Genomic DNA, 26,270 nt, shown 5'->3' with positions numbered 1-26,270 from the left:
TGCCTCACATCCAGTCTGAATCTCCCCACTTCCAGTTTTGTTCCATTCCCCCCAGTCCTATCACTACCTGACATCCTAAAAAGTCCCTCTCCAGCTTTCTTGTAGGCCCCCTTCAGATATTGAAAAGCCACAAGAAGGTCTCCTTGGAGCCTTCTCTTCTCCAGACTGAACAGCCCCAACTCTCTCAGTCTCTCCTCATAGGAGGAGGTCCAGCAGAAACTTCCTTCTCAACCAGCTCTGGTGCAGAGCAACAGCCACATTCACACTCTGCTGAATGCAGTTCTCCATCCCAGTTCTCTCCCAGCCATCCCAGAGCTGGGCAGCAGTACCAGCCTGGGTGTAGGCAGAGCCACCCAGCATCACTTCCCAATCCCAGGAGAGAACTCTGCTCTTAAAATACCTTTTCCATTTTTGGAGAGAGCTCTCTCTCTTCCCCCCAGTTTCATCACCTAAAATGCCATCTCTGCATCATTTTGACTCAGACACCAGGATGTGCTTGAAAGTGCAGCTAAGCCAAAAGAAACCACTTCCCCTGCACCCCACCACACTCTGCATCCTTAAACACCAGCTGCCACCAGAAGGCCTTCCAGAAAGCACTGTGCAAGGTGCCCTGACATGGGTCTCACCTCCAGACAAGCTTCCCTCAGCTTGTGACAGCACCCAGGAGCTATCACCCACAGACCTCAGAGCTCAGCTTAAGAGGGCAAGACCCTATGCCAAGCCAGAGGTGTGGTGTCCAGGCACAACCAAGCCACCCACCATGGCACAGGCAGTACTCAGGAGCATGGCACCTCGACACCAAGCAGGAGGGGGAGTTTGCTGGCTGTGAGCTGGTGCCCAGATCCATCTTCAGCCATTCCCTGACCCCACTGTTCTTTTCTTTCCCCCATCACCTCTCTACTTCTACTATTTCTTTGCAAGACCTTTGGAGACGGAGAGGTCAAGTGGGAGAGGGTCCATGTGTGATGGGTCTGGGGGTGAGAATTGCACCTTCAACACACAGCTGAACTTTTGCTGCATTCCCATTTTATAGCAGAGCAATATAGCAAAGGTTTGTGTCTGTGTCTGTCAGGTGTTGCCCAGGATTTGTTACCCTGAGGTCATTTTCCAAACCTGTTGTTTAGTTTGTTGTTTGTTTTTTTTTTTCCCCCTGTCATTTTGAACAATGAAACTATTTAATTGTTGTAACTTTCTGATCATCTTGCAGTCAGTCCATTTATCACCAGCAATCCCAAACCTGGGTTTTGGGGGTTTTTTTCTGTCATTTTGAACAATGAAAGCATTTAATTGCTTTAACTTTCTGAACAGGTCCTTTTTACTTGCTTTGACTTTCTGAAGAACTCCTTTCCAACTTTTTTACTTTAACTTTCTGAACAAGTCCTTTTTAACTTTTTATTTTAACTTTCTGAACAAGTAAGTTTCAACTTTTTTACTTTAACTTTCTGAACAAGTCCTTTTTAATTTATTTAACTTTCTGAACAAGTTCTTTTCAACTTTTTTATTTTAACTTTCTGAACAAATCCTCTTTACCTTGTTTAACTTCCTGAACAAGTCCTTTTTAATTGCTTTGACTTTCTGAACAACTCCTTTCCAACTTTTTTACTTTAACTTTCTGAACAAGTCCTTTTAAAATTTGTTTGACTTTCTGAACAACTTCTTTCTAACTTGTTTATTTTCACTTTCTGAACAAATCCTCTTTACCTTGTTTAACTTCCTGAACAAGTCCTTTTTAATTGCTTTAACTTTCTGAACAAGTCCTTTTTAATTGCTTTAACTTTCTGAACCACTCCTTTCCAACTTTTTTACTTTAACTTCCTGATCAAGTCTTTTTTAATTGCTTTGACTTTCTGAACAACTCCTTTCCAACTTGTTTATTTTCACTTTCTGAACAAATCCTCTTTAACATGTTTAACTTTCTGAACAAGTCCTTTTTAATTGCTTTAACTTTCTGAACCACTCCTTTCCAACTTTTTTACTTTAACTTCCTGATCAAGTCTTTTTTAATTGCTTTGACTTTCTGAACAACTCCTTTCCAACTTTATTTTCACTTTCTGAACAAATCCTCTTTAACATGTTTAACTTTCTGAACAAGTCCTTTTTAATCGCTTTAACTTTCTGAACAAGTCCTTTCCAACTTGCTTATTTTCACTTTCTGAACAAGTCCTTTCCAATTTATTTTCACTTTCTGAACAACTCCTTTCCAATTTGTGTATTTTCACTTTCTGAACAAGTCCTTTCTGATTTGTTTATTTTCACTTTCTGAACAAGCCCTCTTTAACTTATTTATTTTATCTTTCCAGACTCTCAACAAGAGCAAATCATTAGCGGGGTACTAAAGAAAAAAAAAAAAAAAAGGCAAAAGTTGATTTTGCACAACAGTTCCAGCGAGAGCCCTGGACTCCAAGAGAGGCAGGCAGGAGGATCTTACCCTTAACACGACACCTTGGCAAGGGGAAGCTCTGTGCTGCTCAGCGGAGGACGCCGCAGGCGTGCCGAGCGTTCCCCTCTCTCCACCTCTCCTCCCAGCTGCCTCCCACTCACCTTAAAGGACTGCACAAAGGTCCAGAGCAAGATGCGGATTGTGTAACCCTGGCGAAGGAGCTTGATAAGCCTGGCTGCCCTGAAGAGCCTCAGGAAGCTGAGGTTGATGAAGTTGTCCTGCGGAAAGTAAAGGTTTTGTGTCCTTCAGGGAGGAAGGCGATCCGAAACCACAGCCCGCAAAAAAGAAATTAAAATTACCAGCTCCACGATCTAAGCAGCAAATCGGCCACCAGAAAACCTTCCAAAAGAAACATTCGTCAGTGCAGATCACTCCACATGCAGCAAGTATGAGAAAATCCCTCTCCACAAGAGCCCTCCCCTCTGCTACTGGGTCAATGAGAGAAAAGGGAAAAAAAAAGCCCTTTCAGCGCTTGTCCTTGGAGGTCTTGGTTGGTTTGGTTGTTGTTCGTTTGGTTGTTTGTTTTTTTTTTTTTTTTTCCTTTGATTGAAGCAGATTTTCATCCCCCTCGAGCCTCAGGGAGAAGCCATGGTGCCATATTATCATTTAATAGAGAATGAGGTCGTTTGGGAAGTCTTGGTCAGCTGGTGTTGCACAACGAGTTAAGCCAAGACTGATTGAGTAACAAAGAGAGGCATTGTCCAGTGAGGATTGAAACATCCTTGAAGGAATGAGGATGTTTTCTAAGCTGGAGGTTTTAAACCTTTGGAGTACAAGGTGTGACTGGACAGGCTCCTCAAGGAGGAATTGGCACCAGCAAGACTGTTTGGAAGAAGGATCAATGGCAGCGAATCAACCAGGGAGGCTGAGTGCTCAACAGCAGGAGGGGGCCTTAGGAACCTGCTGATTGCTTTAGGCATTGTTAAATGTGCCTTCACAGGTGGAGCAAAGAGCTGCTGGAGACAGATTCTGATTTCCAGTTGTTTTGGTTGATTCTTCCCACCCCACACCCTTTTTTTTTTTTTGTTTTGGTTTGTTTGTTGTTTGGTTTTTTTTTTCTTCAGGGAAAAGAGGTTTCTTGCCCCAATGAGCTAATCTAGAGAGGGTTCTTTCCAAAACAAAACATGCAGAAGCCAGATCCCTCTTGCCCTCCTGTTTTTAAGGAGATGAAAAAATAGCCTCCCCTTTTCCATACTGGTTCTGATTCACTGATTTGTGAATCTCTGGTGGCAGCCACTTTTGTTGACTGAGTTAGCTAAAGAAAGAATGCATCCCACTTTAAACTGTCCAAGCAGCAGAGCAGAAAATATGATTGTGAGGAGCTCTTGTTGGTAAAGAAGAGCTAAAATGGTCTTTGCTTTGTAGTATTATTTGACTAGAAGACATCCAGTCATATTTCACTGACCCACAGTTCTTGCTCTTTTGGCTGCAGAGCTCATCCTGAATTTGGGGGGGGGGGGGGGTGTGGGGGGGCTTGTTGGATCTCTTGATTTCTTTAAATGCCAGCTCAGTTTTTGGGGCCATTAGCATTGCATTCCACCAATCCCATCAAAAGAGTTCAAGAAATCAGTCCCAGGCATGCACTTGGTTTTTCTCTCGTGTTAAAAACAAAACAAAACAAAACCAAAGGCAAGCAGCTCAGAGTTAGGCACAGAGCGTATCTCAGGCTCAGTCCTCAAATAAAGAGAAAAGAGAAAAGCACAGAAATGTTCAATGAAAAGAGCAGACAACACCACAGAGCTCATTCCAGTCAGCAACAGAGAGCAGCTCTGGCAGGCCAAGCACAAGCGAGGATTCCCCTGGGTTGGTCAAGATTTGGGCAACAGGAGCTAAGAATCCATAGTGCAGCCCTCAGCACCACCAGGTTCCTTTTTCACATCACTTCTGTGCCCTTCATGAAATCCCAGCTCAACTCACCTGGGTGGGTAAGGGCCATGGGGCAGAGGCAGCCCATGGCTGGATGAGAGGATCCCATCACAATGTGGTCCATAGTAACCTGGGTCCCTGTGCTGGCTGACAACACCTCTGCAGGGTACTGCAGGGCAGAGGTTTAACCCAGAGCCCATTTTAACCAGGGAAAAGTCTCCCCACCAGTGGGAAGGGGTTCAGACCTTATGTGTAATGTTTGTGGCACTTGGGCATCAGGCTGGCAAGCCTGACAAATGGTTACCTTCCAGCCAGATTTTGTCCTTGCACAAGCCCAACGCTCCTCCAAGGAGACAAGCAGTGCTGCAGGATCCATCTCCCTGGGGATGAACCTGTCCTGTCTCCCTCTTCCCACCTTACTGCAGCCTGATAGCAAGGACATGGCTTTGGTCAGACTTTGCTATGATCTCCAGAGCTGATGTGATGCTTAATGACTGCTTTGATCTGGCTTGACTGCGAGGTCCCACTGAGCACAGGCTGCCCCTAGGGCTTTCCGTGGGATAGTTTGTACCTGTGCAGCGTGAAACTGGGGGTCAAAACTCTGCACTTGTGTCTATAATCCAGCCCAAACTCCTTGAGATTTGACCCTCCCTGTTGGAATCAGGTGCTGCCATTCCTTAAAGGGCAGGGAAAGCCTCAGCTCATGAGGAATCCCTTTTGCAAGGGCTTGTGGTGATAGGATGGTAGGGAATGGATTGAAGCTTGAGGAGGGGAGATTTAAACTGGAGATTAGGAAGAAATTCTCTACAGGCAGGGTGGTGAACCAGAAACAGGTTGCCCAGGGAGGTTGTGGATGTCCCCTCCCCTCCCTGGAGGTGTTCAAAGCCAGGTTGGATGAAGCCTTGAGCAACCTGGGCTGGTGGGAGCTGTCCCTGCCCAAGGCAGAGGCTTAGAACTGGATGATCCTTAAGGTCCCTTTCAACCCAACCCATTCTCTGAATCTCAGAACCTAGGAATCCCTCTCAGCCCAGGGAAATCCCTGTCACCAGCACTTGCAGATCGTTGGAAGGACATTCTCTGCGCTGCTCCCAGGGAAGCAAAATTACACACAGCCCAGGATGGGGGGAAGGGCTCCACGTGTGTAACCCCTCAGCACAGCACAGAGACAACCTGCCCTTCAACACCTCAGCTGTCCAGGCAGCTACTGGAATTGCATGCAGCTAAAGGGGAGACTCCACACTGCAGTATTTCTGGTGTAGAACAGTGGCTTGCATCACTTCTCCTCCCACTTAGCCAATTCTCCAACGTGGCACAGGTAGAACCATCTGCTGGGCAAGCAAGGTCTTGCTTTCCAGGTTTCCCTTTGCTTTGCTGTTGCACAGGTGCTGGAGGCTGGCTGGTGGTCAGAAGAGGCTTTGTGATTTTATCGTCTACCTGAGGACCAGCAAATGATCTTTGAAAAATCTTTCTTCCTGGCCTGACAATGTTTTCCTAAAAGAGGGAGGTCTGGAACTGAAGGCACCCACCCAGCCCTGGGGGTCTGGGAACAGCCACAGCTTCCCACCACAGGAACATGACCAAAGCTCAAGTCAAGTGATGCATCCTGGCTTGCATCTGGAATAGTGTGACCAGCAGTGTCAGGGAAGTGATTGTCCTCCTGTTCTGGGCACTGGTGAGGCCACACCTTGAGTACTGGCTTCAGTTTTGTGGCCCTCACTCCAAGAAGGACATTGAGGGGCTGGAGTCCAGACAAAGGCAAGAAAGCTGGTGAGGGGTCTGGAGAATAGGTCTGGTGAGGAGCAGCTGAGGAAACTGGGGGTGTTTAGTCTGGAGAAGAGGCTGAGGTAAGACCTTCTGGCTCTCTACAACTCCCTAAAAGGAGGTTGGAGCCAAGTTGGTGTGGGTCTCTTCTCCCGAGGAACAAGATGAAAAGAAATGTCCTCAAGTTGCAAGAGGGAAGGTTGAGGCTGGATATGAGAAGAAGCTTCTTCACTGAAAGGGTTCTCAAATGCTGGAACAGGCTCCCCAGGGTGTTTTCCATACTGGAAAGTAGAAGAGCCATGAAGAATAGAGCATGGAGTCATTGGCCAGATCTCTTCCTCTAGTGTCTTCAGCAGCAGGGTGGTTTCCTCCCCAGCACAGGAGCTCCATTCTGCACATCAGTGGCACAGCAGCAGCTGAGTGGATGTAGCATTTCAGATTTTTGAACCTGAAGTGGGAATATGAGAGGCTTATGCCATGTCTGGATGTGCTCTGCAGGATTTGGGGAAGGAGGTTGTGCTGTGCTGCCACAAAGCCTTACATTTGGCTGAGCTGCTTATCCCTGCTTCTGCCTGCAAAACACCACAAGCCTCCAGACTTGAAACTTCTGTCCTCAGAATGGACTCACCCGAAGCTGCAAAGAGCTGTGGGAAGAGAAATCCAACCAAACCAAGAATGGGACCATTCAGGAAGCTTTGGAAGTTCTCTTCATCTGACATCAAGAAGAACCAACTTATTGTGCTGAGGAACTGCTGTCAAGGAACTGGTTGTGTTCCCATTCAAATGGCCAAGTTCCTGACTCTTGCACAGGATCTTGGCTTCCTCTGAAGCATGGGGAAAAGCCTTGATGAGTTGAAGAGGCTGAAGATTTTTGCCACATATGTCTGTGCCTTGGGGACTCTGCCATTAGAGGCATGGCTTATCACATTATCAGATCACATCACATCATATCCTTCCACCCTGAGCCAGCAATGCTGGAAAAGCTGATTGCATGATGTGTGTGATGCCCAGATCTCTCCTTGCTCACTGTTACCTTCCAGCTTTGGGGTTTCTGTTGTAGAATCACAGAATGGGAATGTCTGAAAGGCACCTCTGGAGATCATCGAGCCCAATCCTCCTGCCAGAGCAGGATCACCTAGGGCAGGTCACACAGGAACACATCCACATGGGTCTTGAAAGGCTCTAGAGAAGAAGGCTCCCATCAGCAGCAGAAGAAGGAAGAGGGTAGCTCCTGAGGACAGCTTGGTGCTCCAAAGATCTAACTTGGATGCCAAGTGATGGGAGGAGCCTGGAGCTGCACCTATGAGCTCAGAGACTGCAATCCTAAAAAGCCACAGGCTGAGCATTTGAACTTTAAAGCTGGAGCATGGACAGTGGCAAGGCCATAATTTGGCCAAACTGAGGTAAACTGAGGGGTTTTGGTCTTTTTTTCATGTGAGCAGCTGATGCCAGAGCACAGAGGTGCAGAAGGTGATCTCTCCAGAGACATCCTCACAGCTTAGAGCTGCATTTCAATATCTGAAGTGGCCCCACAGGAAGGCTGGGGAAGGACTGCATAGAAGGGCCAGTGGTGCTAAGACAAGGAGCAATGGTTTGAAACTGGAGCAGGAGAGATTTAGGCTGGACATCAGGAGGAAGTTCTGCACAGTGTGTGTGGTGAGACACTGGAACATGTTGCTCAGGGATGTGGTTGAGGTCCCATCCCTGGAGACATTCGAGACCAGGCTTGATGTGGCCTGATCCAGTTGGAGGTGTCCCTGCTGAATGCTTGGTGGTTGGACAAGATGACCTTTGAGGGTCCCTTCCAACCTGATCCAATCTGTGTCAATCTGTAAGGCTCCCAGCTGCAGCAGCATACACAGAGGACTCCCTTCACAGAGGATTCCCTTTGGGATTGCACCTGGCAAATGTTTCCTTTTCACACTGTCCTCTTCTTCTTTGCTGCTTCCCAGCAGAAATCCCCTCCTGTGACCCTCCATGAAGGGTGCATGGAGCTTACTTGCAGCCTGTGGTGAAGATCCACCCTCATTTGTTTCTTAACAGCAGCTGTGCAACAGGAAATCCAGATGTTAACCCAGATGCAAGAGCTGTTAGCAGGTGGCCAAGCAAGAATTTTTGATAAGCTCCTCGTCTCCTGTATCAACCAGAGTCAACATAATTAAGAATGGAAGAATATAGATATTTCTAGCCTGTGTTTTTCTTTATTCATCCTTAATTTATGATTTTTTTTTCAGGGAAAAAAGCCAATAGTTCCAAAAGCATCATTGGAATTAGGCACTGAATTCCCAGCAGGATCTGGTTCCCTGTGGTTTTTTTAGCCCTGTTCATTATCCATTTCACTTGAGTTGCTTGGTTTTGCACTCTGTGCCCACTGTGGTGGCAAAATGCTTCTCCATGCTGGTTTGACAAAGGATTTTTCAGAGTGGAAGAAAAACCACTCTGCCCTACGACTTCTCTTTTGGTTTGAGGGAAGCAAATCTGTGATCACTGCAAGAATGATTTCTGACCTTACAGCAGAGTGTTAGCCATGGGCTTAAAATACCTCTGAGGCTCTTAAATGTTCTGCTTCCCGTTGCAGAAAGCTCCAAGCATCTCATCAGGAAGGAAAACAAAGGCAGTTTCTGAGAGCTGAGCACTTACAACACAAAGGGTTCTCCCAGCCAGCCAATCTTCTCTACTCCAGACCATCCAGAAGCATCTTTCCCTCCTATTCTCATCCAATTCTTTTGTTGTGGTTTGGGTTTTTTTTTCATTCCCCACCAAAAATAAAGCAAGTGGCAGTCTCCCCTTTATCACTGGAGGTGTAACAGACAGCAGAGTACAAGGCTATTGGTAACTGGGGTTGCCTCAAGTCACCAATTAGCCAAGGGGGAAGAAGATGCAGAACAGAAGCCACATTTTGGAGGCACGCTGCAGTGAGGCTTTTGTTTGTTTGTTTGTTTGTTTTTGTTGGTTTGTTGTTTGTTGTGTTTTTTTTTTTCACCAGTGCAACAGGAAAAAAATCTCAACGAAGGAAAAGACAAAAGAAACAACAACAAAAAATAGAGAGAAAGAGAGAAGATCAAACAGCAAAACAAAGGAGGGGAAAAACTCAAAGTAAAAATAAAAGAAGAAGAAGAAGAAGAAAATGAAACAACAAAACAAAGGAGAGGAAAAATTCAAAGTAAAAATAGAAGAAGAAGAAGAAGAAGAAGAAGAAGAAGAAGAAGAAGAAGAAGAAGAAGAAGAAGAAGAAGAAGAATTAAATGAAACAACAAAACAAAGGAGAGGAAAAATTCAAACTAAAAATAGAAGAAGAAGAAGAAGAAGAAGAAGAAGAAGAAGAAGAAGAAGAAGAAGAAGAAGAAGAAGAAGAAGAAGATGATGAAACAACAAAACAAAGGAGAGGAAAAATTCAAACTAAAAATAGAAGAAGAAGAAGAAGAACAAGAAGAAGAAGATGATGAAACAACAAAACAAAGGAGAGGAAAAACTCAAAATAAAAATAAAAGAAGAAGATGAAACAACAAAACAAAGGAGAGGAAAAATTCAAAGTAAAAATAAAAGAAGAAGAAGAAGAAGATCAAACAACAAAATAAAGGAGAGGAAAAATTCAAAGTAAAAATAAAAAAGAAGAAGGAGAAAGAAGAAGAAGAAGAAGAAGAAGAAGAAGAAGAAGAAGAAGAAGAAGAAGAAGAAGAAACAACAACAAAACAAAGGAGAGGAAAAATTCAAAGTAAAAATAAAAAGAAGAAGAAGATCAAACAATAAAACAAAGGAGAGGAAAAATTCAAAGTAAAAATAAAAAAGAAGAAGAAGAAGGAGAAAGAAGAAGAAGAAGAAACAACAAAACAAAGGAGAGGAAAAATTAAAGTAAAAATAAAAGAACAACAAGAAGAAGAAGACTTAAACAAAAAGAAAAGCAGAGAGCTTTAAAAAAAAAAAGAATTTTTTAAATTCAATGAAACCAACCGTGTCCTATGTGGGATGTTGTCATGGATGGATGTTTTGCAAGGTTATTGACAATATTTGGGTTGTGGGTTTTTTTGTTTGTTTGTTTGGGTTTTTTGTGTGTTTTTGGGTTTTTTTAGGTGGTGGTTTTTGGTTGGTTTGGTTTTGAGCAGCAGGTGCACAACATACAGACGGAGGCATGGTGTTCGCATTGGATGTTGATTGGATGGCGGTGAGTCAGCAGGTAGAGAAGGGAAATAAAAGAACAAAAGAGGGAAATAAAAAAGGGAAAGGGGAGGGGGAGGAGAGGGGAAAAAAAAAAGAAAAAAGAAAAAGAAAGAAAGAAAAAAAAAAAAAGAGAGAAAATGAGTAATCAGGACAAGCCGAAAAAGGAAACTCTGAAAATTTCACTGGGAAAAAAAAACTGTTTGGACTTATTGGGGAAGAAGGGGGTGGGGAAAGGGAGAGGAGGGGAATGGGGGAGGAGGGGGAAGGGAGAGGAGGGGAAAGGGAGAGGAGGGGGAAGGGAGGGGAAGTGTTAATTTATGATAACTCTATCAAATCAAACCCCCGCTTCAAACCAAAACAGATCCCCAGATCCTCAAGATAACACAGACAGTGCAAGGAAGTAATTTGCATTTTGGTGGGTAATGCAAATTGGGGAGACAATTCACCAACACTCTTCAATATGGGTTTGGGTTGTGGTCTGGTGGGGTTTGGGTGGGTTTTTTGTTTGTGTTTTGGTTTTTTTTTATCTTCCCAGGCATAGATCTAGAGGGCAGTTTGCCACTCGGCCTCCCAAGGCCAGCTGTGTCCCCAAGGACACCTTCTCCTTGATGCCACCTCAATCATTGAGAGGAGGGGGAAAAAACCAGACAGATGTGGTTGGTTTGGGTTGTTTTTCTTTTCTTTTTGCCTAAGAAAATAAAAAAAACCCTCTCTATATTGCACTGCATTCACAAAGTAAATTACATATGACACGAACTAGAAAAATCAAAAGAAAGCAATTAAACCAACACATTTCTTTTCCTTTTATCTCTACTTGCCAGTGGGTTAAAAGTACCAAAGGAACAAGGCTGGTGGATGCCAAGCCTCTCAAGATGAGGCCACCCAGGTGAGCAGCTTTGTTTAGCTTGGAGAGCTCTCAGAGCTGCAGAACAGAGCCACGGAGGAAAGTGGTGGTGGTGGTGGTGCTGCTGTTTGTGAGCCTGATCTCAAAGCCTTCCCCAGAAGGTGCCCCATGGGGAGCTGGAGGGCTTCAGGGGTGGCTGTCATGGGGAGTGCTGGTGGGCTTTGTGTTGTGGCTGTCACCTGGGTTTGTCATCTTGAGCAACCCTGCTGTGTCCGTGGGTAAGAGCTGGGTTCAGTGTACTGGGAAGGAATAGTGGGGGGCTGCCCCCAGCCATGCCCACAGCTGCCCATCAGCAGAGTAGAGGTTTGAGCTGGGGAAGGCAAATGGAGAAGAGGGCATCTGCTGTTGGGGGGACAGCTCTGAGCTGTGATGGGCAAAGATGTGCTCTTCTCTTTGGTCATAACACAGTGCTGGGAGCTGGTGCACCCATGGCCAAGCACCAAGGTGAAGTGGGTTCAGCATCAGCTGTGGAGTTCTGTGCAGAGTGGATGCTCACCCCAAGCCTTAGCTAGGACTCTATCCTACCTGGAAATACAGGGGGCAAAGAGTGGTTGGGCAGAGGCAGAGGGATCGAAGACTTGAGGCCACAGGCCTGATCTGTGCCCTGCAGGTGAGGCACCCACAGGTCCTCACTTTGCTCCCTGCTGTGTGCAAGCAGCATCCTCACCATCACTGCCTTGGGTTTGTCAGCCCTTGGCTACATTTTATTCAGTTGATTCCAAACACCAGAAGGATTTAAGTGGCTTAAAGTGGAGTTGCACCAACCAAAATTCCAGGTGATATATTACAAAGATGGTTTAAAGTGTAACTCTTCCAGGATGCACAAGCATTGTCCAGGATTTACAAGCACTGTGCCACTTTCCAGGCAGCAAAACAGTCCTGGCTACTCCCAAGAAACTCCTGGAGTTTCCCTTGACGTTCCCTGGGTCAGAATCTATGTGCTGCAGCCAACCACATGGGACTGGAGCAGGCTGCTGGATCCTTCTGCTCCTTTTCCACCCTACATGCCACAGGCTGCCCTCAGGACAGGAATGGGAGGAAGGTTCCTAAGCAGTGGTGGAGATCCTGGTAGAAGACCACCTCCAGCACATGCCCCTGGCTGAAGCAGGATGAACTCTTCCACATGCTGACAGCTGCTGTTACTTGCTGCCAGTAACAAACCTGTTCCAAACAGAACCCTTGGGGCCTCACTGCTAACTCCCACTCAGGTCATGAAGCAGTGATCCCAAGACCTGCACCTCACTGTCACAGCTTTAAGCTCCTAACACCTCCTCAGCAAGCTCTGCACCATGCTTTTTTGCTCCCATTGTCCCTGGCTGGGGCTGCAGGATGGATGTGTGTGGCTCAGGGCTGCACACAGGGGTGGCTGCAGAAGCTGTTCCACGAGGATGAGTGTGCAGCAGTGGGCTGGAGACATCAGAGAGGAGCTGGCTGAAAGCAGCTTTGAAAAACAAGTCCAGCAAGAAGATGGGGAAGACCTCTGGGCAGTCTCTGTCTGCTAAGGAAAATATGGAAAGGAGATGTGATGGCTACAGAGAAATGCTGCAGAAAAGATCTCAGAGAGAGCAGAGCTCAAAGAGATGGGAGGTGGATGGAGTGAGGCAGGGGAGCAGAGGCTGGAGTGGAGCTGGGGGATGTACAACTTCTGTACTAAGGACATGTTTGTGAGCAGCTTTGTGTCGGGGACACAGCCAGGGAAGCTGTTGAACTGCATCAGGAAGTCCTCTTTAAGGTTTCACTTACTGGATCTAGTTACTGAGAAAGCAGGAGCTTTCCCTTAGCACCTGGGAGGAAAATGGAACCGTGTAGAGGTGCTGGCAGCTCAACCCTACTGGACCTTCCTGGCTGGTTTTAGAGGTAACTCATTCTCCTCTGCAAAGGCATCCCCAAATTGCTGCTATCTGTGATGCTGGAATCCAGAGAAACTGCTGTGGAGGGAAGGTGATGAGAGCACTGCAGCACTCCTGATGTTCCTCCATCACTTCTTGCCAGCTCACACAAGGGATGTGGGAGAAGATTTACTCTCTGGCCCAAAGATGAGGAGAGGGATGGGGAATCTCTGCCTACAAACTGCCTCTCCTACCCTTCAGAGTTGGCCAGCAGTGCCAAGGGACAGCTGCTGCTAGCAAAGAGCTGGAGATGGGCACAGACAGCCCCAGAGCTTCTGTGGCTTTGTCTTAGTTCCAGAGACAGATCACAGCCCAGCCTGACCACCCCACAGCCAGTTATCCAGCTGCCAGACATCCTTGCCAAGGAGCTGGAGGGAGAGGCAGTGGTTTGCTGACAGAGCAGAGATCCTACCTGCCACACAGGGAATGGGCAGCACTGCTGCCTGCAAAATAGCTGTAGAGGGCAGAAATTCAACAAGAAGACTGTGGGCTTGATGTTGGGAAGGAGACATCTTCCTGAAGGAGAAGATACCAATATCTCCTCTGCTCTGCTCTGCTGAGACCCCACCTGCAGTGCTGGGGGCAGCTCTGGAGTCCTCAGCACAGGAGAGAAATGAAGCTGCTGGAGCAGGGACCAGAGAAGGCCACAGCAATGCTGGCAGGGCTGGAAACCCTCTGCTATGAGACCAGGCTAGGAGTTGGGGTTGTTCAGCCTGGAGAAGAGAAGGCTCCAGGGAAACCTTCTGGTGGCCTTTCAGTGCTTAGAGGGCTGAGTAGAAAGATAAGGACACAGATTTTATCAGGGCTTGTTATGACAGGCCAAGGGGTGATGGTTTGGAACTGAAAGAGGGAGATTCAGACTGGAGAGAAGGGAGAAATGTTTGACACTGAAGGTGATGAGATGCTGGCCCAGGTTGCTCAGGGAGGTGGTAGCTTCCCCATCCCTGGAATCATTCCAGGTGAGGTTGTTTGGGGCTCTGAGCATCCTGCTCTAGCTGCAGATGTCCCTGCTGGCTGCAGGGAGGTTGGGCTAGAAGACCTCAACAGGTCTCTTCCAACCCAAACCCAGCTGATTCTGTGAGTCTCACAGAGACCACAGGCTCCCTGAGCACATGGAGCTGGCTGTGCTGCTTCCTCCCAGTCAAAGTGGCTGAAGGAGGGGTGGAAGAGAAGGGTCAGGCTCTGTGTGTGGCTGACTTCCAACTGTTTTCAGAGATTTTCAGATCAAGGCCAAAGGTTGGGTGCCTGAGCCTGGCAAGAAAACCTGCCCCATGGCAGAGGGCTGGAGGCAAGTACCCAGCACCTGCCCACAACAGAATGAAACCCCTAAACCCTCAGAGAAGGGATTGCCAGACCTTGTGTTTGGTCAGAGTAGCTTCACCCTGGCTGCAAGCCCTGCAGAAGGTAATCCAAAATCTCTGAGACAGGATTCACCAGCTCTTAAATGAACATAATTCCAAGGGGAGGGGGAAGGGGGAGGAAGAGGAAAACTTTGGGGCTTTGTGTGCCTTTTTTTACACCCAGGAGGTTAATTGATAATGGGATTTTGTTAGAAACAGTAGGGTGGTCTTCACCACCAGCTGAATGTCCTGCAAAGAAGCCTGGGAGCACAGTTCTGAGCACACACAAACCACATCTATAAGCAAATCCCAGAGACTGAGAAGAAAAATTACAGTCAAGTTCAAATTCATCACATAGAGAGAGAGCATCAACAGCTAAAACATGCACTGGGAGAGGAGAGGAGCAGTTCAGAACCTGGATACTATCAGGCTGTCAAGGTTTGAGTTAGACATTTGCTGCCCTTATGGAAAAATCCTCTGGAATTTAATGGCAAACTTCATGTAATCTACAGGACTCCTTTGCAGGGAGACAGCTGACACTGTAGGGCTGCCCAGCTTGTGCCAGGGGAGGCTTAGGCTGGAGAGTAGGAAACATTTCCTTGCTGTAACAGTGGTCAGGGATTGGAACAGGCTGCCCAGGGAGGTGCTGGAGTCCCCATCCCTGGAGGTGTTCAAGAAACCTGTGGGGATGGCACCTGGGGCCATGGTTTGGTGGCCATGGTGGTGTTGGGTTGATGTTGGACTGGGTGATCTTAGAGAGCTTTTCCAACCCAAACAATTCTGTCATTCCATGACTATGAAAAGTTTCTTCCCAGGAAGGGTTCTCAGGCACCTGGAACAAGCTGCCCAGGGAGGTGGTGGAGTCCCCATCCCTGGAGGTGTCCAAGCAACTTGTGGGGATGGCACTTTGGGACATGGTTTGGTGGTCACAGTGGTTGGGTTAATGGTTGGACTCAGTGATCCTAAAGGTCCAACCTTAATGATTCTATAAAGTTGTTTTAATAATCACCCTACACAGCTTTTGTGCAGGGAACAGAGATTCCTTCTGTTCCCCCAGGGTGAAGAGTTTCTGGCAGTTTCTATGTCCCTATCACCTCTCCCTTTCTCACTCCTCCTATCACCTTCACTCTGGTCCATGGCCAAGCTTGGGGAGGAGCTTCAGAGGACAGATTTGTGTGGGTGCCCTGCAAGGCACCCTGCATTTTGGGCAAGTATCATTCAACAGTCCCTAATATCAAGTGGTAAAACAAGAGGCAATGGCCTCAAGATGCACCAGAGGAGTTTAGGTTGGACATTAGGAAAATCTTCCTCACTGCAAAAGTAGTCAGGGATTGGAACAGGCTGCCCAGGGAGGTGCTGGAGTCCCCATCCCTGGAGGTGTTCAAAACATGTGTGCCCATGGCACTTGGGGACATGGTTTAGTGGCCATGGTGGTGTTGGGTGGATGGTTGGACTGGATGATTTAATGGCCTTGGGGTTTTGGGTGGATGGTTGGACTGGGTGATTTAATGGCCTTGGGGTGTTGGGTTGATGGTTGGACTGGATGATTTAATGGCCTTGGGGGTGTTGGGCTGATGGTTGGACTGGATGGTTTAATGGCCTTGGGGTGTTGGGTGGATGGTTGGACTGGGTGATTTAATGGCCTTGGGGTGTTGGGTTGATGGTTGGACTGGATGATTTAATGGTCTTGGTGGTGTTGGGTTGATGGTTGGACTGGATGATTTAATGGCCTTGGGGGTGTTGGGCTGATGGTTGGACTGGATGGTTTAATGGCCTTGGGGTGTTGGGCTGATGGTTGGACTGGGTGATTTAATGGCCTTGGGGTGTTGGGTGGATGGTTGGACTGGATGATTTAATGGCCTTGGGGTGTTGGGTTGATGGTTGGACTGGGTGATTTAATGGCCTTGGTGGTGTTGGGTTGATGGTTGGACTGGGTGATTTAATGGCCTTGGGGTGTTGGGTTGATGGTTGGACTGGGTGATTTAATGGCCTTGGGGTGTTGGGTTGATGGTTGGACTGGATGATTTAATGGTCTTGGTGGTGTTGGGTTGATGGTTGGACTGGATGATTTAATGGCCTTGGGGGTGTTGGGCTGATGGTTGGACTGGATGGTTTAATGGCCTTGGGGTGTTGGGTGGATGGTTGGACTGGGTGATTTAATGGCCTTGGGGTGTTGGGTTGATGGTTGGACTGGGTGATTTAATGGCCTTGGGGTGTTGGGTTGATGGTTGGACTGGATGATTTAATGGTCTTGGTGGTGTTGGGTTGATGGTTGGACTGGATGATTTAATGGTCTTGGTGGTGTTGGGTTGATGGTTGGACTGGATGATTTAATGGTCTTGGTGGTGTTGGGTTGATGGTTGGACTGGATGATTTAATGGTCTTGGTGGTGTTGGGTTGATGGTTGGACTGGATGATTTAATGGTCTTGGGGTGTTGGGTTGATGGTTGGACTGGGTGATTTAATGGCCTTGGGGTGTTGGGTTGATGGTTGGACTGGATGATTTAATGGTCTTGGTGGTGTTGGGTTGATGGTTGGACTGGATGATTTAATGGTCTTGGTGGTGTTGGGTTGATGGTTGGACTGGATGATTTAATGGCCTTGGGGTGTTGGGCTGATGGTTGGACTGGGTGATTTAATGGCCTTGGGGTGTTGGGTTGATGGTTGGACTGGATGATTTAATGGTCTTGGTGGTGTTGGGTTGATGGTTGGACTGGATGATTTAATGGTCTTGGTGGTGTTGGGTTGATGGTTGGACTGGGTGATTTAATGGCCTTGGGGTGTTGGGTTGATGGTTGGACTGGATGATTTAATGGCCTTGGTGGTGTTGGGTTGATGGTTGGACTGGGTGATTTAATGGCCTTGGGGTGTTGGGTTGATGGTTGGACTGGATGATTTAATGGCCTTGGGGGTGTTGGGCTGATGGTTGGACTGGATGATTTAATGGTCTTGGTGGTGTTGGGTTGATGGTTGGACTGGATGATTTAATGGTCTTGGTGGTGTTGGGTTGATGGTTGGACTGGGTGATTTAATGGCCTTGGGGTGTTGGGCTGATGGTTGGACTGGGTGATTTAATGGCCTTGGGGTGTTGGGTTGATGGTTGGACTGGATGATTTAATGGTCTTGGGGGTGTTGGGCTGATGGTTGGACTGGATGATTTAATGGTCTTGGTGGTGTTGGGTTGATGGTTGGACTGGGTGATTTAATGGCCTTGGGGGTGTTGGGCTGATGGTTGGACTGGGTGATCCTAGAGGGCTTTTCCAACCAGAACAATTCTGATTCTCTGTAACAGCAGCCTGCAACAGACCCCTTTGGATCTTTTCCCTCTATTAAATTCAACAGGATTTTTCCATTAATAGGCAAAAGCAGCTCAGGTGCAGAGCTGTTGGCTGAAGGAGGAGGAGAGCTGCTTGTCTCCTGGCAGAGTCCCTGGGGCTGTCCTTCTCATCACACCTTTGTGCCTGGAAGTCTTTGGGGCAGGCAGCTGTGGCCATCTCCACCAAAAGAGCAGAGCTAATGGAAACAGGCTGCCAGGTCAGCCCAGGGCATCATCAGGGAGGTGTCCCAGAGGTGGCTTTAGGGAATGAGGCTGGTGGGGAGAAGAAGCAGCATCCTGACAGGGGAGATGAAGCCAACTGAGGCAGGGGTACTTACCGCAATCTCTGTTACTAAAATATCAGTAATACTTCCCAAGACTGTGACAAAGTCAAAGACATTCCAAGCATCCCGGAAATAATTCTGCCAGAAACAAAAAGGACACAAACAAGGGGCACACAGAAGGATCCAGGAGTTATTTTTTTTTCCTTTCACAAGCTTGGTTTTAAATGCAGCTCATGAAACAGAAGCATGGAAGCACCAGCACAGACCAGGGGTTGTCCTGCTGGAAAGCAGCTCCATGGAGCAGGACCCTGGAGTCCTAGTGGCCTGTAAGTTATCCATGGGAAGCAGCTCCATGGAGCAGGACCCTGGAGTCCTAGTGGCCTGTAAGTTATCCATGGAAAGCAGCTCCATGGAGCAGGACCCTGGAGTCCTAGTGGCCTGTAAGTTATCCATGGGAAGCAGCTCCATGGAGCAGGACCCTGGAGTCCTACTGGCCTGTAAGTTATCCATGGGAAGCAGCTCCATGGAGCAGGACCCTGGAGTCCTACTGGCCTGTAAGTTATCCATGGGAAGCAGCTCCATGGAGCAGGACCCTGGAGTCCTACTGGCCTGTAAGTTATCCATGGGAAGCAGCTCCATGGAGCAGGACCCTGGAGTCCTACTGGCCTGTAAGTTATCCATGGGAAGCAGCTCCATGGAGCAGGACCCTGGAGTCCTAGTGGCCTGTAAGTTATCCATGGGAAGCAGCTCCATGGAGCAGGACCCTGGAGTCCTACTGGCCTGTAAGTTATCCATGGGAAGCAGATCCATGGAGCAGGACCCTGGAGTCCTAGTGGCCTGTAAGTTATCCATGGGAAGCAGCTCCATGGAGCAGGACCCTGGAGTCCTACTGGCCTGTAAGTTATCCATGGGAAGCAGCTCCATGGAGCAGGACCCTGGAGTCCTACTGGCCTGTAAGTTATCCATGGGTCAGCAGTGTGCCCTCCCAGCCAAGAAGCCAATGGTCTCCTGGGGTGCATTAATCAAAGTGTGTCCAGCAGGACAAGGGAGGCTCTCTTCCCCCCACGACTCTGCCCTGGTGAGACCACACCTGCACTCCTGTGTCCAGTGTTGGGCCCCTCAGTTAGAGAGGGACAGGGATCTGCTGGAGAGAGGCCAGTGGAGGCTGGGAGGATGATCTGGAGACTTGAACATCTCTGCTATGAGGAAAGTCTGAGAGCCCTGGGGCTGTTTAGTCTGGAGAGGGGAAGGCTGAGAGGGGATTTAATAAATGTCTATCAATATCTGAGGGGTGGGGGGCAAGATGAAGGTGCCAGGCTCAGTGACAGGACAAGGGAAAAGGAGTACAAGCTGGAACCCAGGAGGTTCCACCTCAACATGAGGAGAAACTTCTTTACTGTGAGTGTGCTGGAGCCCTGGAGCAGGCTGCCCAGGGAGCTTGTGGAGTCTCTCTGGAGACTTTCAAGACCCATCTGGACACATTCCTGTGTGACCTGCCCTAAGTGATCCTGCTCTGGCAGAGGGGTTGGACTTGATGATCTCTAGAGGTCCCTTCCAACCCCTACTACTCTACAATTCTAAGACAGTGGAGAGGAAAGATTTGGAAGAAGGAAGGCACATACCAGCACACCAAAGGCAATGATCTTCAGCACACATTCCATGGAAAACATGGACGTAAACACAATGTTCAGGCATTTCAACATCTCTTCATATGCTTCTGGAGCATCATAGAACTAAATCAGGATGGGAGAAAGGCTGTTACTGGAAGATCACTTGCAGAATAAAACCTTCCCAGCTGACTTGCCTGGCTGCAAGGCTCTTGCCCATTTTAGTGCCAGATGGCACTAAGCAAAACTTGGGGTTCCAGTGTGGTCATTCCTGCCACTCCAGAAGCACACCATTGCCTATGTGCTGGCTTGCTGGGGTAGCAGGGGATTCACCCAGGCTGGGGAGACTGGGGCTGGTGTACACCTCCCTGTAATCACAGCATGGACCAGGGGGCAGGAAGGGCATTTTCAAACCAGAGGACAAGTGCAGAACTGTGTTTCATTCCAGCAGACCCAAAGAATATGGTGGTCCCCTTGTCTAGAGGTGAGGGATAGGAGGGGAGGTCATCCCCAGTCTCCAGCCATCTGCGTGTCTTGGGCACCATGGATCATGTCCCAGAAGCCTGACACTGCTGCTGGCATGGCTGGATGTTAGCATTCCCAAGAAGTGACCCTGCTCAGCAGCAGGGAAGTCCAGGCTGAACTAGGACCTGCAGAGCCCACTTCCCATCCCACTGGCCATAGGCTGAAGGAGGCTATGAACCAAACCAGCTCTGCCTGGGGAATTCCATCAGCAGTGTCTCATCACAACCAAACCACCTCCCTCTGGGGACTGAAGGAATCCCAACCCAACCCATTCTATAGCTCTTGCTGATCTCCTCCAACTCTCAGACTGAAGCCTCTCCAGTTGAGGATAGCTCTGCCTAATGCACAGGGAGTAGATGACCTTTGGAGGTCCCTTCCAACCCAACCCATTCTATAGCTCTTGCTGATCTCCTCCAACTCTCAGACTGAAGCCTCTCTAGTTGAGGATAGCTCTGCTTACTGCACAGGGAACAGATGACTTTTGGAGGTCCTTTCCAACCCAACCCATTCTGTAGCTCCTGCTGATCCCCCCCAGCTCTCAGACTGAAGCCTCTCCAGTTGAGGATGGCTCTGCCTAGTGCACAGGGAGTAGATGACCTTTGGAGGTCCTTTCCAACCCAACCCATTCTATAGCTCCTGCTGATCGCCTCCAGCTCTCAGGTTGAAGCCTCCCCAGCAAGCACCACGTTTGCTAACCCAAAGCAGCCAAGATTCAGTAGCAACACTACTAACCTTCATCATGAGGACAATGGTGTTGAGAGCAATCATGACCATGATAAAATACTCAAAGGGAGGGGACACCACAAATTTCCACATCTTGTACTGGAAGGATTGCTTGTTCTGAGGCATGTAGCGGGTCAGTGGCTTGGCACTTATGGCAAAGTCTATGCAGGCCCTCTGCAAAACAAAAATGGGATGAAAAGAACACACAGAAAGGGCTGGCAGCCACTTGGGGTACTGCTGGAAGAGTGAGCAAAGGGTTCAGGAGAGGGTGGTGTCCCTGAGGTACTGATTACCCTGGTGAAGAGCAGCACAGGATCCCCAAACCGTGATCACTTTGGGACACTTCTTGAAATACTAAACCCCACAAGGCTCCTGTGGCTCCATGCAATCCTAGGAGACAGCCTCCCAGCCCAGCCCAGCTCCCAGGAGGCCCTCATCCCTTCCCACTTAGGAAAGGAGTTATAAGGCTCACTTCAGAAAATGTTCCCTTTGTGGAACTGGAGGATTGGTAAAGACGTTCTGTGTGTTTAAATCTCTTTCCTGTGTGTTTAAAGCTGTTTTCTCTGTGTTCAAAGATGTTCTCTGGGTGTTTAAAGCTGTTCTCTGGGTGTTTAAAGATGTTCTGTGTGTTCAAAGACGTTATTTGTGCTCAGGGATGTTCTCTGTGTGTTCAAAGATGTTCTCTGGGTGTTTAAAGATGTTCTGTGTGTTCAAAGATGTTATCTGTGTTCAAGGTATTTTCTCTGTGTGTTCAAAGATGTTCTCTGGGTGTTTAAAGATGTTCTCTGGGTGTTTAAAGCTGTTTTGTGTGTTTAAAGCTGTTTTGTTTGTTTAAAGATGTTCTCTGCATGTTTGAAGCTGTTCTCTGGGTGTTTAAAGATGTTCTCTGTGTTCAAAGATGTTATTTGTGCTCAGAGATGTTCTCTCTGTGTCCAAAGATATTCTCTCTGTGTTCAAAGATGTTCTCTGCATGTTTGAAGCTGTTCTCTGGGTGTTTAGAGATGTTCTGGGTGTTCAAAGATGTTATTTGTGCTCAGAGATGTTCTCTGTGTGTTTAAAGATGTTATTTGTGTGTTTAAAGACATTATTTGTGCATTTAAAGACCTTATCTGCGTGTTTAAAGCTGTTATTTGTGAGTTCAAAGCTGTCACTTGTGTGGTCAAAGACATTATTTGTGCATTTGAAGACAGTGTCTCTGTGTTTAAAGCTGCTCTGTGCAGAGGTGCCCTCTGTGTGTTTAAAGCTGTTCTGTGTGGTCAAAGATGTCCTCTGTGTGTGCAAAGCTGTTATTTGTGTTCAGAGATGTTATCTGTGTGTCCAGAGCTGTTGGTTCTGTGTTTAAAGACCTCATCTGTGTGTTTAAAGATGCCATTTGTGTCTAAGGAAAGGTGGTGTGAAACCCAGGTAAGTTTTTTCACCCTCCCAACTCCTAGCACTTCATAAAACATGAATTCAACCCAATCAGTCAATTACCCAACCAATATCACTGGGGAAGCTCTCCCTCCCCTCCTTTCCCCCTTAGCTGCCTTATTTCTGTTCACATTACTATGAGTCTAAAACTGCATTGCAAATGGATTTCTACCCACAAAAAGCCTTGCTTCTGGAGCATTTTCTCATCTGGGATTTCTATTCCAAGCCTTAAATCAGAGCAGAAGTATTTTCTGCTCAGCTGAGAACTAACCTGGATCAAGCATCCCTAACGGTTCCTGCTTTGTTTTGGACTTTGTGTTGGTATAGACAAATGAGGCAGTAATTCAGAAGTGATTTCAAAGTCATCTCTTTTCATCCAGACTCAGGTTCTAGTTTCCAAATGAATGAAAAGAGATGGCTCTGATCACAACAGGTCACTGAGGCTGGTGGGACCCCAGGTGAAGGATGTTGTGGATGCTAAAAAAAAAAACATCTGTGTGGCTTCAGGAGGAAAGTGGATAGGATCATGGAAGAAAAATAGAGAGATGCCACTAACTGAAGAACAACCAGGAGGTTCCTGAGCTGGAAATGATGACTTTTGCCAGGACACTAAAGAAAAGCCTCATGGGTGCTCTCCCTGGTCTCACACTCTTCCCAAGGCATCTACTTCTGGGGGACATCTCAGCCAGCCACACTGCTGAGAGAAGTGTTCACACACACAATCAACAACACGGTGGCTCACACACACATAGTGAAGTGGCATATTATAAGGTGAATGAATGTATGTACAAATTAACACAACACACACACAGCACACACAAATAAAGTGAGAAGTGAAAGATTAACAAAATGTTGAAACGGTGGTGTGGAAAAAGGGGAAATGAGACACACACACACACACGTAGGAGACGAAGGGGGGGAACACACATGGGTTTGTTTTTATATGATAACACAGATGATCACACAGACACATTTTTTCACACACAATAAAAAAAAAACTATGGATTACACACAGGTGGAGATGAAAATATTGGATATACACAACACACGTAGGGGTTCAATGGCGATAAGATGGACACAGACGTGTAAAAATGGTGAACACACATTTACATGTATGAGAGGGTCACACAGAGGTTGTGATAGTGAGGGATATAAAGGGTATTATAGGTTATAAAGGGGAACACACACACAGACACACACACACTGATTAATATTTGGTTGTTGTATTTGACACATTTGGGTTGTATTATTTTACACACCACTTAGGTTATGTTTGTACACACTAATTGATGGTAATGGATGGGTAAAGGGAGAAGAGGTGGTTGGAAGAATAAGTGGGATGAATGATAGATGATGATTGGGATGTGTGTTGTTTTGGATGGTTTGAAGGGGGATTGATAATTGGTATTAATTGTGTGGATAAATTAGGGAATTATGTGGTGGGGATGGATGTAACTCACTTTGAGATGGTATTATACGTATTAAAATAGATATAGGGATGGGTGTTGGTTGTAAGGGTGGTTTGGGTTGGTGTGGGGTGGGGTTATGTGTGGTTTTAGTGGTGGTGTGGGATGGGTTTAAAGATGGGGGGTTGATAATATATGATGTTGGAGTGGGGTGTTTTAATGGTTAAGTATATAGTTTAAAATGGGGGAAATGGGGGTGTATGTGATTAAGTGTGAGTTGATGACATTATATAAAATGATATGAAGGGATACACACACACACACACACTCACACACACACACTGTTGGTTGAGTAGTAAATGATGGGGATATTTAAAATGGGAGGGTAGGGTATTGGGTGGAGATGGTCACAGTTGGGACACACAGAATGTGCACACGTTTTGACACACATAGTTTGGTGGAGGTATGGGTAGTTATGTAATGGTGTATAACATGAAAAATGATTTTGTATGTATAATATGGGATAAAAGAAGGGTATGGTAATTATTAAAGTATTTTTGATGATGAAATATTTTTATGTTGGGGTATGAATTGAATTTAAGATTTGTATAATACTTTTAAAAACAAATAAGTTTTTTTAAATTAAAGTGTATTATTGTGGAGCATAAGAGTGAGGATTATTAAAAATATGTAGGAGGAATGATGGATTTAAAGGGAGGAGTTATGAAAATGATTAAATGGTTGTGATGATTATGTTGATGTGGAATAAATAAGATGAAATGTGATAAGTGATATATTTAAGATAGTAATAGGAAAGTATAAGAGGTGATGATTTGATCGAAGAGATGATTTTTTCAATGTGATTATAATATATGGGTTAATATGTGATGTGGTTTCAGATGAATATGTAAAACATTTTAAATGGACATAAATCAAAGCTACGCAAGTATTGGAAAAAATAGAACAGGAGGGCGAAAGGTGAAGAGGGTGAGCAGGGCACACAATGACGTTGTATTAGTGGCATAGATTTTTGAATGTAAATAGGATGTGGAATAAAATAATAGTTGTTCTTTAGAATGTTATGTCAAAATAGGAAAAAAAAAAAAAACAAAGATTCAGAGCAAATGAGAGAACTACACCAAATCAGCAGCTTCATGTGACTCATTGAGGAGCACCAAGAGGTCCCAGGAGGAAAAGTCTGACTGAGCACTGTATGAAACAAATAAAGAGACAGGTTTGTGACACAGGCAAAGGCCTTTTTTTTTTTTTTTTTTTTTTTTGAGTCATTTCGAGCCACAGGAACTGGAACCGTGTGCTCTAGAAAGGAAGAGAGTGGTAATTAGGACATGCACCCATTGGGCAAAGGCAGCAATTAACAGTGCACTGAAAAAGGAACACTTGCATATGACAAAATACACACATTTGAATAAGACACACACACACACACACACGGATAAACACACACACACAATTAATTTCACACAAAAATGATTGGGATGAATATGAGACACACACACACACATAAAATGGAAAGTGAAATAACAATGAATGGGAATGCACACATAATAAACACACAGTGGTGGCACACACACACAATAAGGCAAATGGCACACATTAAACACAGTGAGCAACACACAATATAAAAAATAATGATGGGGATTGTCACACACACGGAAGATCACACAGTAATGGAGTATAGGAGAAAATAGGCTATTAGGGGGGAATGTAAAAGTAGAAAAAATGGGTAAGAAGAAAGTAGTAGAATATTTTGGAAGAAAATGATGGAGATTGGTGAGAAATGATTTGACTGGTTGGAATATTGTTGGGATAATATGTGAAGTAGAGAAGAAATGTATGTTAGTAAAATTATAGTAGTTGGAAGAAAGTATTTGGTTTTGAGAAGAAAGATCTATGAGAGGTGAAGTGTGGGGAGGGAATGAATGTAATGTTAAATATTTATGAGGATACAGGCAGTAATGTTAAGTATATGGGTGTGGTATTGATAGGGGAGAAGTGGGGGTGTTTGAAAAGATAGAGGAAATGATGAATATAGTGATAATGAGGGGATGGAAATGGAGAGGATTGGAGAGATGGGGATGGATTGTGGGATATAGGAGGATAATGAGGTGACAAGAGAAGAAAAAATGATGAAATCGCAAATTGGAAATATAAGAAGGGATGTTATGATGAAAGGAAATGCAAAAAGGGATTGGGGATTGGGATTGAAAAATGTAAAAATGATGAAGGTCTAATATGGAAGAGTGAGTAGTTGTTAATATTGAGGTTGGAATGGGACATAAAAAATATCATATAATGTACAAGGTACATGGTTGGATCCATTAAATTAAAGTAAGGTATGATGAGATATATAAGATTTGGTAATAAGAAAAAAACCGCTGAGGTGTGGCACTCAATGCCACTGTCCATCAGGCAACCTCAAAAAAGAATTTGAACAAGACTTGGTCCCAGGACCCTGAGGCACACACTTGTCACTGGCACCCACTGGGACACTGGAACCACGTTGCCAGAGGGCTCTCACCACACACACACAAAGGACATTGGGGTGCTGAGTGAAAGTAAAATGTGGGGGTTTGAGATTAGGTTAGGATGGGAGTTGTAAAATAGTAATTTACAACACACG

General features: G+C 46.2%; 1 protein-coding gene across 1 annotated transcript in view; it reads right to left on the bottom strand.

The window, feature by feature from the left end:
* The window catches only part of CACNA1B (calcium voltage-gated channel subunit alpha1 B), a 437,648-nt gene that overhangs the window by 62,179 nt on the left and 349,199 nt on the right, over positions 1-26,270 (bottom strand). The window contains exons 30-34 of the mRNA XM_054393221.1: positions 20,823-20,985; positions 19,581-19,691; positions 18,013-18,096; positions 10,019-10,024; positions 2,542-2,658 (exon numbers count right to left, since the gene is read on the bottom strand). Coding sequence (XP_054249196.1) covers positions 2,542-2,658; positions 10,019-10,024; positions 18,013-18,096; positions 19,581-19,691; positions 20,823-20,985 — 481 coding nt within the window. The remainder of the gene's footprint in view (positions 1-2,541; positions 2,659-10,018; positions 10,025-18,012; positions 18,097-19,580; positions 19,692-20,822; positions 20,986-26,270) is intronic.

The sequence above is a fragment of the Indicator indicator genome, chromosome 28 (assembly GCF_027791375.1).
Source record: "Indicator indicator isolate 239-I01 chromosome 28, UM_Iind_1.1, whole genome shotgun sequence".
Classification (NCBI taxonomy): domain Eukaryota; kingdom Metazoa; phylum Chordata; class Aves; order Piciformes; family Indicatoridae; genus Indicator; species Indicator indicator.
This window is presented reverse-complemented; position numbering and strand designations above follow the sequence as displayed.